Source organism: Phytophthora sojae (assembly GCF_000149755.1).
Source record: "Phytophthora sojae unplaced genomic scaffold PHYSOscaffold_5, whole genome shotgun sequence".
Taxonomy (NCBI): Eukaryota; Oomycota; class Peronosporomycetes; order Peronosporales; family Peronosporaceae; genus Phytophthora; species Phytophthora sojae.
This window is the reverse complement of record NW_009258119.1, coordinates 5,325,671-5,344,880: the sequence shown is the minus strand read 5'-3', so window position 1 is coordinate 5,344,880 and position 19,210 is coordinate 5,325,671. Positions and strand designations below refer to the sequence as shown.

The following is a 19,210-nucleotide window of genomic DNA, read 5'->3' as shown; positions in this document are numbered from 1 at the left end:
GCATCTTCTTACGTACACAGCAAATACTTTGCCACAGATAAAGCAGCGAGCCTGATGCCACCACGAATCTCGGCTTGCTTCAGAACGCAACGGGCGCGTGGAGTGAGCACGATTCAGCTAGCAGGTCCCTGGGCCGTAAGACGCGGCACAGTTCTACATGTATGTGCTTCGGCCATTCATCAACGGTGAGTATGCGCAGTTGGCTTCAGCGAGCTGCATGTGGACTACTCACGTGCAACTATCGCGCGAGGTCAAGTTCATCACACGTTAGGCAAGTTGTCGTGGTTATGGTGCTTAGCGTTCGACTTCTGAGTGCCCGAGTTTGTAGGACATTACGGTAGTCCATCTTGGATGTTGTGGCTTTTAAATAAAGGTGAGTGTGGCGATCGCCCTAGCGTCTTGAGCTAAGCTTAAAGCGCGATGCCAAGGCACGCCCACTTCAACTCCCCTGTTACGAAATAGGCTCGTAACAGTGAGCACAATTCACCCGTTTCTACACATGCCCAACTATTTTGGTCCGATACGGTTTAAACTTTGGTCCTCACGCGTTGGTTGGTCTCCGCGAGTCAATTGCCTTGTGTCGCTTCAAGCGCATGGCATTGGCGTCCACACCGCTTCACGGCAACACGAGCGTGGAGGACGGACCATCACTCTGCGCACCCCGGATGGCCGACGTGGACGGACATGACGCGACGCGCGCCGCCGCCAGCGACCAGCACGACGACGCGGCGGAGCAGCGCCAGGTGAGCGTGGGCCGCCTGCGCACGGGGCTGCGGCAGCTGCTGGCCGCGGCGCGCAGCAGTACCGACAACAACCTACAGCACCACCCTGCTCTCCAGGCACTGGAACCTACAGTTGAAGAGCACGCCGTCGTTACGCAGTTGCAGGCGCTGGCCGCGTGCCTCGTGCACCGCGAGCTGCGCGTGCTGGTCGTCAAGCACCTGCGACCGTTCCTGCTGGACCTGATGGTGCGCCTGACCGACCCGGCGCTCGCGCTGTACGAGCAAGAACAGGAGCAGTACCGCGAGTGCGCGGACAGCATGAAGAGGAGCGAGCTGCTGGCGGCCACGCTCGCCGAGCTGCTCACGTACCTGCCGGCCACCAGCACCTTGGCGCAGCAATACTTCGAGACGGCGCCGTGCTTCTTCACGTTCGCGGACGTGGTGGCTGCGCAGAAGCAGCAGAGCGACGAGACCCTCGCGCGGCTGCGACGTATCGCCAAGACGGCATTTCTGCTGCTGCGGGCGAGGCCCACGGAGCTCACGACGCTCTGGAACTGGACTCCCTTCTTCCCGCTGGGCTTCCACGACGACGCGCGCGTGCGCTGGTACGCGGCACGCGCCACGGCCTTGGTGCTCAGAATGGGCAACGCTCAGCGGAACGACTTCTTGAAGGGACTGGGCGTCGGCGAGGATGCGGCCTTGAGTGGAGACAGCCCGGCAGTGCGGCAGATTGAACTGGATCTGCACAGCGAGGACGCGACGCGACAGGAACAGCTCATTGAACTGAGCGTACACCAGGAACAGGACGACAGCGACGTTGCAGAGTCGCAGCCTGTGCCCTTCCATGACTCGCTGCAGAACATTTTCGGCGTGGTCATCCCGACGAGTAAGCTGCATCAGCAACGACAGGTCTCTTCAGATGCAGCGGTGGCCACAGAGCCGTTGGTACCGACTCCATCGACCAAGCGGAACTTGCAGTCGCTTGCGATTGCTCTTGGTCTCAAGCGGCCGATTTTGGTGGCCGGACCCGGGGGATGCGGCAAGACCGCTACGATTCGTGAACTTGCACGGCTATCGGGCAACGGTGACATGGTTGAGCTGCACTTGGACGACCAAATTGACAGCAAGACGCTCCTAGGATCGTACGTCTGCACTGACGTCCCCGGCGAGTTCACGTGGCAACCTGGTGCACTCACGACAGCCGTACTTGCTGGCCGGTGGGTGGTTATTGAGGATATCGATCGCGCACCGTTCGAGGTCCTGGCGGCGCTCATGCCGTTGCTCGAGACTCGCGAAATGGTGCTTCCTGGTCGTGGCGAACTGCTGGTGGCGCACTCGAACTTCCAGATCTTTGGTACGACTACGCACGGACACCAGATGCCGAAGGGATTCCAGGAGTCCGTCTGGACAAGCGTCGGTGTTGCGCCACTAGCAGACAGCGAAATCGAGCAGATCATGCTGACTCGGTTTGTGAAGATTCCCCGACAGGTTGTGTCCAAGATCATGACAACGTACAACGCAGTCTCCGGCAATGCAAGCGAAGAGGTCGGTGGACCTGTGCAGCTGTGGAAGGAGACACGTCGTAATTATGGGCGAGATTTCTGTCTGCGCGATCTGTTGAAGTGGTGCAAACGCATCTACCGCTTCTGCTACTATGCTGCGGGCACGTCTCAAGAGAACGCATCCTCCAGCCACGATTACATTACTGAGGACGAACGTATGCGTATCGTTGTGGAAGCGCTAGATGTTTTTTGCGCTGGAATTCGCGACCCGAAGACGCGCTTACATTCTGCTTGCGCGCTGGCTGCGATTTGGGAAGTACAGGCGGAAAAGATCGAGTATTACCTCGAGCAGCACAAACCTCACGTTGCATTCAGCACTCACGAAGTGGAGTTTGGTCGGGTGCATCTGCCAACCTTGTCACAGCAGGCCCAGCTTGAGCAAGGCGATAAACCCGCTACCAGCTCCGTTGTGATGACTGGCCACGTTCTTCGGCTGCTGGAGAAGATGGCAGCAATTGTTGCAACCTGTGAGCCAGCTTTGCTCATCGGTGAGACCGGTTGTGGTAAAACTACGATTATCCAGCACATGGCAGCGGCTATGGGACAGCGCTTGGTTGTTCAGAACCTGAATATCCAGAGCGATAGCTCTGATCTTGTGGGCGGATTCAAACCTGTGGAGATTCATCTACTCGCTCGGCCGTTGTACATGGATTTCGTGGATCTGTTCACTGCTACATTTTCGCAGAAGAGTAACGCTGGATTTCTTAACGTTGTTCGAATTGCGCTGGAGCACAAGGACTGGAGGAAGCTCGTTAAGGGCATGCGAAAAGCGATCCAGATGGCTACCTCTAAGCTCCAGAGCAGCAGCGGCGGAACTGGTCGCAATGAAGAAGACTCGGAGGCTGCTGTCAGCAACAAGATGGCTACTCCTGGTGCTTCTACAAGTGTGTTGGTGAGCCGATGGGACACCTTCGAGGCGGAGCTGATTCGGTTTGAGCGCCAAAAAGAACAGGCTGAATCACACTTTGCCTTTTCATTCGTGGAGGGTGTGCTAGTGAAAGCATTGCGTGAGGGACATTGGGTACTGCTTGACGAAATCAACCTTGCTTCATCCGATACGCTGGAGCGAATTAGTACCCTTCTGGAACATGAAACAAGTGCATTCTCGCTCACGGAGCGTGGTGATGTCGAAGTAATCCGGCCACACCCGAACTTCAGACTGTTTGGTGCTATGAATCCCTCGACGGACGTTGGCAAGAAAGATTTGCCTCCGTCTCTCCGCAACCGCTTTACGGAGATTTACGTTGACGAATGCGTCAATCCTTCGGACTTGCAGATGGTCGTTCACCACCAGTTCAAGGAAATTGCGGGCGCTCTGGTGCCAGAAACGGTGGAGTTTTACCTGGAGGCGAGGAAGCAAGCAGAGTTGCGGTTGAGTGATGGTGCGCGCCACAAGCCCCGCTACTCTCTCCGTACACTCAGCCAGGCACTGCACATTACGCGCATCTTGATTCAACGAGGCTACGGTACGTCTCGAGCAATGTTTGAAGGCTTTTGCTCAAGCTTCTGCACACAGCTCGAGATGGAGTCGCGTCAGTATCTTGAAAAGCTCATCAAGAACACGTTTGCGAAAACGATTAGGGCCAAGGAGCTCAAGCGCTCTCCTCCGTGCCCTGGTGGTTCCAAACAGACAAGCGAATTTGTCTTAGTGAGCTCCTACTGGGTTCGAAAGGGTGACTTTCAGCCGCCTCGAGACGACTCGTTGCCGGACCCAGTGACTTCTCGACGGAAGTTTGTGCTTACGAAGTCCGTGGAGGAGAACTTGCGCCATGTTTCTCGAGCAGCTTTGATCGGCAAGTACCCTGTGCTGTTGCAGGGTCCAACGTCGGCTGGTAAAACGTCATTGATTGGTTATCTGGCTGCGCGTATCGGACAGAAATGTGTGCGCATTAACAACCACGAGCACACAGACATTCAGGAGTATATGGGGAGTTACGTGTCCGACTCGAACGGCAAGTTGGCGTTCAAGGAGGGTGTTTTGGTGGAGGCTGTGCGAAAGGGTTGGTGGATCATTCTGGATGAGCTGAACTTGGCTCCTTCAGAGGTTCTCGAGGCTCTGAATCGACTTCTGGATGACAACCGCGAGCTGTTCTTGCCAGAGACACAAGAGACTGTTAAACCGCACCCGAAGTTCATGTTGTTCGCGACTCAGAATCCACCTGGTTTGTATGGTGGTCGTAAGGTTTTGTCCCGCGCGTTCCGTAATCGATTCTTGGAGATTCAAGTGGACGAGGTTGCGTCTAGTGAGCTTCAAACTATTCTGCAGGAGCGAAGCTCGCTGCCTCCCTCTTACTGTGGAATTCTAATTGATATCATGCGCCAACTGCAGCTTGTCCGGCAGCAATCGTCCGTTTTCGCTGGCAAGTCAGGCTTCATCACTACACGTGACTTGCTTCGATGGGCTGAACGTCGGCCGGCAACGAAGCAAGCCTTAGCCGAAGAAGGATACTGTTTGCTTGCCGAGCGGCTGCGGAAGGATGAGGAGAAACAAGTGGTCAAACAAGTTTTGGAGAAAAAATGCAATGTAAAGATTGATCTTGATGCCCTGTATTACAGCGGCAAACCTCGTGAATCGAACCTGTTGAATGAGAACGGTGAGATTGAGCAGGAGACCGTGTGGGGTACGAAGGAGCAGTTCGAGCGTGTCCAAGCCATGGTGGAACAAGCGATTGAGGAAGCTGCAACCGGCAAAACGTCTAGTGGTGAGCCTAAATCGGCAGGTAATGCTGCAGGTCTAGAAAAGATCAGTGTGACGAAGTCACTACGGAGACTGTTTGCGCTTGTCGGTCGCTGTTTGCAGAACGAGGAGCCTGTCTTGCTTGTTGGAGAAACTGGTTGCGGAAAAACCACTGTTTGCCAGTTGTACTCGCTTCTTTTCTCTCAACCGCTTCACATTCTGAACTGTCATCAGCACACCGAGACCTCGGATTTCCTGGGCTGCTTACGGCCTGTGCGTGGAAAGGAGAAAACTGCGCACGAATTGGAAGAGGCACTCATTGACTTTCTGGCTGTGGCTGACGGTTGTATCGATGAGCAAGAAGTTGAGAAGCGCCGGGCTGACGTCAAATCGGAGGGTGTAGCCGCGATGCTGGTCAAATACGAGAGCGCCAGATCTAGCGTCTTGGACAGCGACTTTGCACAACAGAAGGAGCTTGTTGAACGCATCGATGTCTTGAAGCGGCGGTTCCAGTCCATCTTCGAGTGGGCAGATGGTCCTCTAGTGGAGTCCATGAAGAACGGCGACCTGATCTTGATCGATGAAGTCAACCTTGCAGAGGATGCCGTGCTGGAACGCCTGAACAGTGTTTTGGAGCCTTCACGCACGCTGCTACTCGCCGAAAAGGGTGGTGACCAAGTGGAAGAAATTGTAGCCCACTCGAAGTGGCGAGTGATGGCGACAATGAATCCTGGAGGTGATTTCGGTAAGCGCGAATTGTCTCCTGCGCTGCGCAACCGTTTCACAGAAATCTGGGTGCCGGCGATCTCCGATTTGGATGATATCGCTACGATTATTTGTGATCGTCTGGTGGGACCCCGGGGAATTGCGGCGCCACCTCGTGCTCTGCCAGCTGCATCTGCTGGCCTGTCCACGCTGTGCGATCCCATTCTAAGCTTTGTGAAAACCTTCAACGAGGCGAATGGTGGTGTTGGAGGGTGCGGGGCCGTGACGTTACGTGACATTCTCAGCTGGATCAACTTTATCACGTCTGTGGTGAAGAAGCAGAATGATAATTCGTCGGTCACGGTGACTGCTTGGACGGCATTTGTTCAAGGTGCAGCACTCTCGATTCTGGACGGTCTTGGTCTGGGTTCTGATAAGGCACTGCACACTGCTTTGAAGGCTCGAGAGGAGGCCTACCGCTATTTGTTGGCGCTCGTGCCTGATGATGACCAGATTGTCAAGCAAAAGGTGATTGACTCGCTGAATGTTACATCGCTATCTGTGGACAACAACATCGATGAGTTGAATTCGTTTTCCTCGGAAAAGGCCACGGAGGGGAGCTTCGGAATTTCGCCGTTCCTGATCCCGCGCGGCCCTGATCCTGTGCTGAGGAAACCTGCTTTCTCGCTGAAGGCACCCACAACGATGTCAAATCTGTATCGCGTTCTGCGCGCGATGCAGGTTAGTCGCCCCATCATTTTGGAAGGGTCCCCGGGTGTGGGCAAGACCAGTTTGATCAGTGCTTTGGCGGCAGCATCAGGCCATCGTCTTGTGCGAATCAATTTGTCAGAACAAACAGACATCTCCGATCTCTTTGGATCAGACCTGCCTGCCGCATCTTCGCCTACGGACGAGACGGATGACAACAGCAGCAAGCCATCCCAAGGCGGAGGCTCCAGTGGCATGTTCGAGTGGTGTGATGGCGTCTTCTTGCGTGCTCTGAAAGCGGGAGACTGGGTGCTGCTCGATGAACTCAACCTCGCGTCACAGTCTGTTCTGGAAGGTTTGAACTCGTGTCTGGATCACAGAGGAAGTGTCTACATTCCGGAGCTCGACCGAGAGTTTGAGTGTCCGCCAACTTTCCGTGTCTTTGCCGCTCAAAACCCGCTTCGTCAGGGTGGTGGCCGTAAGGGACTGCCGAAGTCGTTTTTGAACCGATTTACCCGAGTCTTTGTGGAGACACTGCACGAACAGGATCTGATCCACATCGCGAGCTCAATGTATCCCACACTACACTGTGCTGTCACGGAAACGAGCATGAGCGATTCGGCTCTGGTGGGTCAGACCCTGCTCGAGCGAATGATCGGTTTCAACAGGGCGGTGCATGAAGACACAATGGTGAACTGCAGATACGCTCGCCTCGGTGCGCCATGGGAGTTTAACTTGCGCGACGTGTTCCGTTTCTGTGACCTGCTCAAGCAACAGGCGCAGCTAGTAAGCAATGCGGAGCACCAGCTGCAAGCGCTGAGCTACTACGTGAATTTTATCTACGTGGAAAGGATGCGCTCTGCTCGGGACCGCGAGCTAATTTCTCGACGATTTGAAGAGTTCTTCGGTGTGAAACCAATGGATCTTAGTGCTGTCTCCCTTCGCATGTCGGCCGGTTTTGTGGAGATCGGCAACGCGCTGCTCAAGAGGCGAGAAGACATGCAAATCGGTCGCGTTGCCCCTCCTGTGTTTAACTTCCTCCTGAAACCAATGGAGGCGCTGGTGCACTGTGTGAACATGTCGTGGCCTGCACTTCTTGTTGGACCGCCGGCTAGCGGAAAGACATCTTCTGTCCGTTTGTTGGCGGCATTGAGTGGTAATACTCTGCATGAACTGGGTATGAGTGCTGGAACGGATGCCACAGAGCTGCTCGGCTGCTTCGAGCAGGTGGATGTTGGGCGTAAGCTCCGTGACATCAAGAAGAAGATTCAAGTTGTGTACGAGAAGGTGTTGCAGCAAATGATGCTCTTTTCGGCTTCGACTGGAGTTTCACAAAAGAAGAAAGCGGCGACTCTGAAAAAGGCAAACCGCCTTAGCAGCACGTGGTGGGCGCTTATCACGCGCGAAAAATGCTACAGCGAGAACGCTTCCCCGCGCTCTCGTGACAGCAGTGGGAAGGCGCGCAAGTCGAAAAAGTTGCCAAAGGGTCACCTGGACGATGTGGTTGTTGATTTGATGAAGGACATCGTGGCCATGCTCCAAAAAACGGAAGCTGACAGTGAGGAGATGCAGACGAAACTTGCTGGCTTGCTGAACGATATTGACAGCGTAGTGCAACTTAGCAAATCGAAGTCGATTGCGAGCTGCTTTGAGTGGGTTGATGGCACTTTGATCCAAGCAATGGGGAAGGGTGAATGGGTGCTATTGGACAATGTCAATTTTTGCAGCTCGTCGGTTTTGGATCGATTGAACTCCCTCATGGAGACTGGTGGTGAAATGCTGATCAACGAGTGCGGTATCATTAACGGCAAACTTCGTGTGATCAAGCCGCACAAGAACTTCCGAATGTTTTTGGCGATGGATGCGCAGTACGGTGAGGTTTCTCGTGCAATGAGAAACCGCTGCGTGGAAATTGCGCTTGCAGAGGAAGACTCGCCGCGTCTAGATCTCATTAAAATTCCGCTGGCCTGTGGAATTCCCGGTTTCGCCCTTTCTCAAGCTTTCCAAGCTGCTCATGAGCGTGTGGTAACGAAACTTGGAGAGTTTATGGTCGGCGCGAAGTACGGTCGTATTAATCGTCGACACTTGGAAAATTGGTCTTTGCTGGCGTCAGCGGAGCTCTCACGTGGAATGTCACCTCTTAATGCCATCGCCGAGTCTTTTCAACGTGTGTATGGGAACGGGCTGTTGGCACAGCTTGGCTTGAGCCAAGAGGTACTAGAACTTTTCCTGCGCGCTTTCCAAACTTCGCACGAGAACTCCCAGAGGCAGCGTGTGCTTCCGATGATTGCTTGTCCTTCAACGGTTGTGCTGTGTCAGCAGAGCGAAAACTTCGAGCTACAGCGAGATGTTGCATATCTTGAGCACCTCATTGTATCCTCACAAAAACCGGGTGACGATAACGCTATGGACTTGCAGTTGAGCTGGCTTTCCCCAGAGATTCATGTTTCTTCGGGCGAAAATGCCGCGGTTACTGACGGTGACTCCAACCCAGACGCGTGGCTAAAGTGTGTTGCTTCACGGTGTAAGCGAGGAGAGACTGTGTATTCTCAAAGAGCTCTTGAAGAAGCACGGAACCACCTGTCGTCAAAGTCGTTCTTCGGGCATGATGGCGACAACAACACTCTGGCTGTGACATTAGCTCCTTTCGCGCTTCGTCACATCGTGGCAGTGGCGAGTACCTGCAACCATGGCGATGGACCATTGGCTGCGGATCGCCTTCACTTCGCATTAGAGAAGATTACCCGTGGAGCTAGTGGAAATGCGGATACGTTGCGTTCAGTTGAGTTGCTGGCGCGCTTCCTTCAGTCGGTGACGAAAACCGAGTTGTACACTGATATTTCTCGGAAAATTGAGGAAGTGGCTGGACATCTGACCGCCTTGCTTGGCGATTCGGCTGCCGTGCCTCCTGTGCCTGTGTACCTTGCTGCCAACCACGCAATTTCGCTGCGATTGCAGTCACTCATTGCGGAGCGTGCCTTGACTGCCCCCTCTGTGAAGACTGAACTGGACAGCGTGTGGGAATCTATGATGGTCGCCCAGCGACAACTCGAGCTTCTTGACGGGGTGGAGTGGCTGAAATTCTGCGAGCAAGAACAGTACCTGCAAGTTGACACCCTGTTTGCAGCTGCATCGTCGAAGACAAACAAACGCAAAACGAATAAGGGCCGTCAAGAGATCAATCTGAACAAGTTATCAGTGCTGCAGCAGTCCTACGCCGTGCACAAGTACCACGCTGACCGTTCTGACGTGGAGAACGAGCTGATTTTCTTGGTTCACCCGCTTTTGTCTGCGTTTAACACCTTCCTTGGAGCGTTTGTCCAAGACTTTCCCAACTTGGTGATGGATTCGGAGTTTGCCGAGACGTTCCAAGCTGTCCTCCGAGACCGCTTCGAGTTTTCGATTCAACTGCGAGTGCAGGTGTTCGAGTGGACCCACTTTCTGATACACTGGCAATGGCTAAAGAAGTCGCTTTTGCGACTTGCGAAACTGATCGAGGAGCAGCCTGCGCTCTCTGCGCCGTGGAAGTCATCTTGGAGCGACCTGCTGGATATGTCCCAGCGAATGCAGGAGACAATTGAGAAGCTTATCGGTTGTGGATCGAGGAAGAATGTGCTTTGGAAGAAGGGCGGTCACTCCTTACTTCCAAGTAATGCTGACCTTTGGAAGGCTGAATACCTACTTAACCGGTTGGCCACGACGTTCATGCAAGTCAACTCGAGCTCCTTCTCGGCAGTGTCTGTTGGTGCATCTGAAGGATCTACCGACGGCAGGGTCGACGTCTTGGCGTTGTTGTTTGGAGGAGTTGCCTCAATGGAAGCCGCGATGAAGAGTGGCAAGCTGGACGTATCTTCGCTATTTTATGTGGATGTTGAAGCCCGCAAGGAAGTTTTGCATGCGCTTTGTGCATTCTCGTACTTGGCTCAGGAGCAAACACGCGGAAAGAGCGGAAGCGAACGTTCGAAACGTCAGCCGCATGCTCTTATGGCTGAAGAATTGTTCAAGCTTCCGGGTGTTCTTTTGATGAAGCTCCGCGAGAAACAAGCGGACATTACGGCACTCATCTCAAAGAAGACGCTCTACTTGAGTGAGATCGAAGACAACGCTGACAGCCATGTGGATCTGCTAAGCGAAGAAGACAGCCGCATTGGCAAGGATGCGCCCATTCTGTTGTTTGATATGAAGGAGAGTGCGCTGCTGATGGATCGCATGGTGACGTTCCAGCTGAGCCCGCTGTTGGAGCATGCTCTCGCACGCCAGGAGCTCCAGGCAATTACGGAGCTGATGCGCGTTCTCAACAAGTATCGCCTTTTCAAGAGTGATTTGTCTCAAGACAGATATGCGGTGGTTGTCAAGGCTATTTCGAAGGTACTGACATTGCTTGAAGGAATTATCGAGGAGCTTTTGCGCCTGGGGCTCCGCGATCCTGCTTGCTTCTACGCTTACCAAGACATTGTGTGGTGCGGACACAAGTTTGTTTCTCTGGACGCTATGAGCGAGGAACAACCAGATCAGGCGGTTGTCGAGCTGGACAAGTTCACTGCTGTGGTTCAGTCCCACCTGAATGGTGTGCTCTTTGGATTCCACCAGTTCTTGCGTTGCAACAGCTTTAACCAGGTTGATCTAATTTCCTTGGAGGTGTTTGACACCCGAAAGAAGCTTCGCAAGGCGAACAAGCGACTTCCTGCTGTGAGCACTGATGTTGCCGACCACGCCCAGGTGATTGCTGGTTACCCACGCCTGTTCCAGGCCGTTCAGAGTGCAGTCGTTCTGAAGAGTATTGCTGAGGTGGACCTGGAAGAATCCATGTGCCCCACAAGTGAGGCTCAGATGCGAGCTGCGCGATTGGAGAAGATTAAGAATCACTTCTCCACGGAACAGACGGAAGCAGGAAAAACGATGCCGAACACAAGCTTCTCGTTCGTTCGGGAGTTGTTTGTAGCAACTGTTCTGGCTTTTGAGTCGACTTTCCAAAACAACTCGGCTGCGCAGTGGAAGGAGATTCAGTCTCTACTTCATCAGTTTGCTGACACTCCGCTCACGTTCGATACGAAGGCTCAAGCGACACTGTTGAAGGCGTTGCGAAGCTCTACGGACAGCACATTCGTGTCGCTTGTGGATCCGCTTGTTGCGCCATTGCTGACGACCGTGGCGAGGGAGGCACAACTTACGCAAGATGACCGGAATATCGTTGCGAGAGCTATTGGAGAGAGTATGGTGACACTTGGGCTGTGGAGATTCGCATTACTTCTTCCGTCTTCACCGGTGGACCCTGTTACGAAGCCGCTGGTAAAGAAGGAGAATCTGCTAAACCGTTTGGCGATGCTCACGATGCATGACGCAGCAAGCTCGTCTATTAACCGTCTCAACCCTTCACCGTCGGCATCAGCCGAAGACGTAGAGAATGCTAGTCGTTCTATGCGCGAGTTGTACAGTCAAGTCATGGAAGTGTCAGCTTTCGCAATTCAGCGATATCAACCGAACAAACTGCACAGAGATGGTGGTGTAATCGAAACGGTTGAGCTGGAGATGAAGCCTGTCCCTACCTCTGTGTTTGGGGAACTTTTCCGCGATCTACTGCGCTTTAATGCTACGGTGATGCCGGCTGAAAAGCTGGCGGCTCTGCTATCGACAGTTCGATCGTCCAAGTTATCGCAGCAGCGAAAACGCGAGCTTTTGCGTGAGCTGGAAATGTTCCAGCAGACGTCGGAAAGCTTCCTCGCTCAACTGTCCAAGAAGTTCGGGGAATGCTTCAAGGATATTTTGGAGCCCGTTGCTGCGGCAATTTACTGCGTGAAGGAGGGAGTTGCACTCGTGACTTGGTCGCTCTACCAACAACTGAAGGAGGCTTCGCTGAAGGAGAAACAAAAGGAGACCTTGGCTCTCTCGCTCGTGCAGTTCCCGTCTGCTTTGAATGTGAACACTGTGGATCAATCGTGGCGCGGAATTCAGTTAATGTTGCAGACTGTGGGTACATTAGGGACTTCAATTATGTTTGGCGGTGGTGTGGCGAACAAACGCAAGGTCGAGGTGGCGTTGCTTGACGTGGCACTTGCGAAGATGGAGTTCCTCTTCCGTGAAACTGTGATGACTTCACGCACAAACCGTAATGTGGACTCTCAGGCAGTTGACACTGCTCTCAGCAGCAGCAAAACGTTGTTTGATTTATTCTTGACCAAGTGGCAAGAGCAGAAGGAGCGGGAAGAGCAGAAGCGAAAGGAGGAGGAAGAACTCTTCAAATACAAGGTCCGTCAGCTGGACCTGGAGACAGAAGAGGAGCTGTTGGAGAAAGAGTACCGTGAACAGTTCCCAGACTACAGCGGCCGTGATTTCCAAGCGTTTTTGAGCCCCGAACAGGCTGCTGCTGCGAACACCAATGCAGATGCGCTTCCAAATGCGGCAGACATGGACGTGCTTATCACGGACAAAATCATGCAGCGGCTGTGTGAAACCCACGTCAAGCTGTACGCTGAGACTTCAAACTCCAAGATTGCAATTACCAAGGATGAGATCGTAAGCACCTTCGCTAGAGCGTTCTCTCTCGCTGTGAAGTTGCGCAAGTCGTTGAATGCTACGGCATCGACTTCGATCGAGAGCGCTGTGGCGTCGTCCGGCGTCCTTGCCGCTTCTTTGGTCCAAGCCCGCCTGGGTAGCAACGTCGGTACCAAAAAGGGAGCAGTGCCATCGTTCAATTCTTTGAGCAGTGACTACATCCGCGGCATTGACTTCCACCGTGACCCGCTGGTAAAGGAAGTTGTGCTTGTTGCGGAGCCCTTGCAGCGCCTGATGGTGAAGGTCCAGTCACTTTTGGCTCAGTGGCCTGATCATGCGATCCTGCAGCAGATTGTACTCATCGCTGACCGTATCCGCAACTTTGAAATCAGCTCTCCGCTGGTCCGCACGCTTACGGGTGTTGAACTGCTGCTGCGTAAGGCTCAGGAGTGGGAAATGTATGCGGCAAAGGCGTACTCAATTAGCGAGGAGCTTGGCGCTCTCTCGGCGTTGGTGACGCGTTGGCGAAAGCTTGAGCTATACTCTTGGCCTCACCTGCTCTACGTGAAGGAAAAGCAGCATCGTTTTGCGGCACAGAAGACGTGGATCAACATGTACTCGCTGCTGACGGCGCAGTTTGAATCAGACTCGGGCATGAGTGATGAAGGTGCTATGATCCCCGCGAACCCGCAGAACTTGCAGTGGCTCCACCTGAATCATCTGTCCAAGTGGCTTTTCACGCCGTTATGCGAGAACAGGGCCGACGCTCAAGCCCTCAGCGATGCGGCCAGAGAGACTGTCGAGAAGCAGCGTGAGTTTATGAGCAGGTTGTTCGAGACTCTGGACGCTTACATCCGTTCGTGCCCGATCGGCCAGTACGAGACTCGCTTGCTTGTGGTTTACTCGTTCTGTGCGCAGTTGTTCATGGAGCTTTGGAGCCCTTCAGAGCATCACGAATCATCGAACGGCTTTGCCTCGAAGTCTTCCAAGTATGCTCTGGCCAACATGCTGTACCACTTGTACCGGTACTATGGCCAACACCTGGGATATCTGGAGCGCCAGTGGAGCGGCATGAAGGCTCCAATCCAGCGCAAGCTTGTTGAATTCGTCAAGATTTGCCGCTGGGACGAACAAACGTACTATTCGCTCGCTGAGTCGGCAGAGAAATCGCACCGCAAGCTGATGAAGTTTGTCCGCGATTACGATGCAGTGCTGACAGTCTCGATGCAAACTGTGATCGACGCTTCGACTGATAGCGGAATTACCAAGGAAGGTGGATTTGTCGGAATTCAATCCACCAAGGCGGAACTGGCTGGTCTTGACGATGGTGTTGTCGTGCCAAAGGACGTTGAGCACAACGAAGATGAGGACGCGATCACCGCATCTGCCGAAGGAGAAGCCAGCGAAAAGGCCGACAAAAAGACGAAGCTGCTTAATGAGGAGGACTCGCAGGATGCTGGAAAACCGCCAGCGTTGCGCTTGAATCACACAAGCGCGCCATTGATCGAGTACGAAGATGATGCCACGCTTCAACTCTCATCGTATGCCGCGAAGCTTCCTACGCTCTCAAAGCGCATTGCGAAGTACACTCAAAAGCACATTTTGTCGCTTGAACAAATTGAGCGCCGCCAGCAAGTGCGTGACCTGTGTGAGGATCTTTGCGAGACAATCTTCTACCGGATGGCTAAGCTTCAGAAGGCCACGGGTCTACCGAAGGGTGCGAAGAAGAAGGCACTGATTGATCTGCTTAGCGAGCTGAAGACCCAGGGCATGGCGTACCACCGACTTCAACTGCCTGCTGAGCAACAACAAATTCAGCAACTGTTCGAGTTGGATGTGCCTGACGTGGAGAACTGCATTCATGTGGATGAACTGGAGGCAGCTGTTGATTCCGAGAGTTTGAGTGCTTCAACCAGTGCCAGAGGCCCGGAGGACAAGAAGAAGCGTGGAAAGAAGAAGGGCAAACAGCCCGGAGGTGCCCATCAGTCTAAGCCCGCTGAAGAGACCTTGGCGAAGAACACGCCGATGTGGCTGTGGCAGCGTGCGGACGGTTATTACTACCGATTCCTTGGCCAGTTGGGTTCATTGCGGTACAGTGCGGTGACGAGCTTCTCGCATGACCTGTCGTCGAGCGAAACCGAGCGTATGAGCGGTTATGCCGAAAACATGCTGTTCACAATGCTGCAGCAGCGACAGATTCTTCACGCCACGTCGCTGAGTCACGAAAAGCTTGTTGATGGACTAGCCACGCTTAAGTTGTTGAAGCAGTTCAAGACGAACTACCTTTCGTCTAACAGCGACGCCGAGGCTGCGATCGACCCCCGAGCGGCGAGTGAGTGGCAGGCATTCCAGCAAACATCCGTCGTTTCATTGCGACAGACCCTGCGTGAGCTTGAGATCTCAGTGGTGCAGATTTTGCAGCAATCGTCGGAGAATGTGTCGGTGGTTCTGGATGTTCGCCAGCTATTCCAGCGCATTTTCGAACTTTGTGATGCCATTCAAAACTCTTTCGCTGATTGTGCTGGGTTGACGAAGTCGCTTGGTGTGCCGGCGATTCCTCACCGTGCTGTGAACGCTAGCGAGGACGCGGGTGGCGACGCTGCTATTGTGGCGTTTGCGCGACCTTCCAAGCGTGTGTACGGTGTGTCTCCGGTTGTGGCGAAATCATCAGAAGCCCTTGAGACACAGAAGCTGCCTGTAGCAGTTGAAGTGCTCAAGTCGAACGCTGCTCGGTTCAGCGAGATCCAGACTCTTCTGTCGAATACTTCCGTAGCATTTGGTACAGTGACGTCCCCGAGTTGTTTCGAAGCCTTCCTTGTCGAGTATGCTGGCATTGTTCGTGATGACCGCAAGTTTGCTAAGACCTTGGCTAAGTCGAGCTCGCTCCAGTCGGTTGATGAAAAGACATTCGAGCCCGAGAGTGCGCAGGCGATGGCTACGTTTAGCGAGCACTATGACAAGTTGGTTGAGACTGTATTGGTGTCGATTCAGGATCTGACAAAAATCTCGAAGGATGCTCAGGAAGCAGCCAAGTCGAGTGAGGAGGATGAAGAGGAGCAGTCACTGCGTGATCAGCTTGCTACACTTTCCACTATGGTGAAGGACTCGCGTGTGAACCACATCGCTTCACAGTTGGCTAAGCTACTGGAAATGCTGCAGTATCAGTATGTCCAGCTTGCCGACACGCAGTCGACCGAGTGGCGAAGTGTTTTCTTGAAGTCTTTGTCACTGTTGGAATGCTTCGAGCCTAGTCTGGTTGATGTGCGCGGCATTAGCCGGCAGCTGCTTGTTGACTTCCTTGTGGCGCACAAGAGTGTCATGAAGCTGGACTTTGTGCTTGTGCGCATCTTCCGAAACCTGTTCCAGCACGGCTTCTGTCGCACCGATGAAGAGAAGAATGACGAAGAGGGCGATGGAGGCGCGGGCAAGATGCAGTTCCAGGACGACGTGGAGGGCACTGGTATGGGCGAAGGTGAAGGAAAGAAGGACGTGAGCGATGAGATTGAGGATGAGGAGCAACTTCTCGGTCTCCAAGGAGATCAGCAGGAAGAGCCCGAGCCACCAGCTGACCAGAAACCTGAAGACACGGGACTGGAAATGCAGAACGATTTCGAGGGAACCATGCAGGATGTGCCTGATGAGGAGAAGGATGAACAGGACGAGAATGAGGATGACGAGGAGGAGCTGGACCGCGAAATGGGCGAGTTCGACCAGGATGATGAAAACGTTGTGGACGAGAAGATGTGGGGCGAGGACTCTGACGACGACGAAGACAACATCGACAAGGAGAAGGAGAAGTTTGAGGAGGACTCCAAGGTCGAGGGCGAAGCGCTAGAGGATGAAGTGCGCGGCAAGGACGGTGATGAGGAAGAGAAAAACGACTCGAACAAGAAGGAGGACGACAAACAGAAGCCGCAGTTGGATCAGTCGGACGACAAGGGTGCCGATGATGAAGGGGGCGGCGAGGATGGTGAAGACGGTGAAGACGGAGACGATGATGAGAAGATGGAGGAGGTCAATGACGACTTCGAGGACAAGTACGAAGACCACCACGACGTCGACCCGACCGAACGAGAGGAGGGCCACGGAGAGGACGAGGCCGAGGAGGAGCACGGTGACGAACTCCCCGAAGATATGCAGCTTGACAACGACGGTGAAGATGGCGATGACGATGGCGACGCTGAAGTGGACAACCCGGATGATGAAAACATTGACAAGCTTGATGATGCCGACGACGAGACTGCTGAGGATGCCGAAGAAGAAGAAACTGCCGGCGCTGACGAGGACGAGGACGCTGAGGAGGAGAAGGAAGAGGAGCAGCTTGACAATGCTGTTCAGCTCGGCGGTGGCGGTCTTGAGGACGAGCCTGAGCAGGCCGAGGAGAAGGAAGAGGAAGATGCTGAGCAGCCCGAGGCTCCTGAAAACGCTGATGAAGAAGAACAGGCGGCGTCAACGGTGGCGGGCACTCAGTCGAAGGATGGCCAGGATGAGTTAGAGGCTGACGAGCAGGAAGATGAAGATCAGGAAATGGAGGACGCTGATGCTCAGGAGCAGCAGGAGCAGAGCAACGACGACAACAGTAACAGCCAAGCTCAAAAGCAGAGCAGCAGCAACGATCAAGATGCGAAGCAGGAGTGGAAGCCACAGTCGCAGGTTGAGAGCAACCCGGACCAGGAACAGCCACGCGAGAAACGTCGTGATCGTCGCGAGCCAAACCCGTACCGGAATGCGCAGGAGGCCAAAGAGCACTGGAAGAAGCGTGTGGAGATGGTGGATCGCACCGAGGAAGAGAAGGAGCAGGACAACAAGAACTCCGAGAAGCAGGAGAAGGCTGCGGAGATGACGACGGCGGAGTTTGTGGACGATGACGAGGAAATGGAAGATGCGGAGCATGCGCTGGCGGCTGCTGACGAGAACCAGGTCATGAATCAGCCTCGAACTGAGGAAGAAGAGGACAACGATGTTGAGAAGAAGGAAGAGGAAGACACGAACCCTGGAAACGGGGCTACTGCCATGGAAGTGGACGAGGAGGAGGAAGAGAAGAAAGAGAAATCCACGGAGGAGCGGGAGCAGAAGGATACGCCGAAGCCAGTGAAGCAAGAGCCTAAGCCTGAATCAGCTACGGATGATGACAGTACCAAGAAGGAAGAGCAAAAACTGGACGAGCTGGAGATGAAACCCGAGAACGCTACTGAAGGCGGCGAGCATGAGCTTTTGGACGAGGAGGCGGACCACGCGCTGCCGTCAAGGTTGCGCGACTTGGACCTGACCAACAGCATGCAAGACCAGGACGAAGGCGACGAAGCTGAGGCTCGAGCGGTCAAGCTCCTGACTCCCGACGAGGTTGCTGCCTTGCGTGACGAGCTAGACTCTTTCATTGCGAACTGGTCGTCTCAAGCGGAGCAGGAGCGCGGCGCTGACCTGTGGGCTAAGTACACTGCTCTCACTGCTGGCGCGTCTCAGCGACTGTGTGAGCAGCTCCGACTGGTGCTGGAGCCGATGCTGCGTGCCAAGCTCGAGGGTGACTTCCGTACGGGCAAGCGCATCAACATGCGCAAGGTGATCCCGTACATCGCCAGTCAGTTCCGCAAGGACAAGATCTGGCTGCGTCGTACGCGTCCGTCCAAGAGGCAGTACCAGGTGATGTTGGCGATTGACGATTCCGAGTCGATGGCCGACAATCACGCTGGTCGTTTGGCACTGGAAGCGCTGGCGACGTTGTGCAAGGGTATGACTCAACTCGAGGTCGGAGAGCTCTCTGTGGTCAAGTTCGGCCAGGAACTGGAGCTGCTTCACGCGTTCGACACGCCGTTCACGGACGACGCTGGCAGTCGCCTCATCGGCCGCTTCGGCTTCCAGCAGAAGAAGACCAACATGGTTCAGACGCTGGACACGATCTTGCAGTTGCTGGAGACAGCCAAGCAATCGTCTGCCGCTTCAAGCAGCACCGTCGAGTTCACGCAGATTGTGTTCCTGATCTCTGACGGCCGCTTCGACTCGGACGGCCGTGTGCGGATCCGCAAGCAGATCGAGACGGCGCTCGAGCGCCAGCAGCTCATCGTGCTGCTCATTGTGGATCAGGGCGCCGCTGAGACCGAGGGCAGCAGTAACCAGCAGCAGACGTCCATCCTGGACACGCAGAGCGTGACGTTCGAGAAGGGCAAGGTGCGCATGGTGCCGTATCTGGAGAACTACCCGTTCCCGTACTACGTGCTGCTCCCGACGTCGGCCATGCTGCCGGAGATCCTGTCGGACTCGCTCCGCCAGTGGTTCGAGATGCTGCAGGCCAAGAGCTGAGCTGTATGAAGCGATGGCTGTGTATATTTCCTTAATATTGCATGGAT

At 54.3% G+C, this 19,210-nt stretch overlaps 1 protein-coding gene across 1 annotated transcript; it reads left to right on the top strand.

Annotated features, from left to right (window-relative positions):
• Window positions 1–665: 665 nt before the first annotated feature.
• On the top strand, window positions 666–19,163 carry PHYSODRAFT_263134 (hypothetical protein; the record flags this gene model as incomplete). The annotated part of the gene is made up of 1 exon (XM_009531500.1): window positions 666–19,163. One exon carries the CDS (start codon window positions 666–668, stop codon window positions 19,161–19,163), a length of 18,498 nt encoding a protein of 6,165 aa, XP_009529795.1.
• Between the last annotated feature and the right edge of the window lie 47 nt (window positions 19,164–19,210).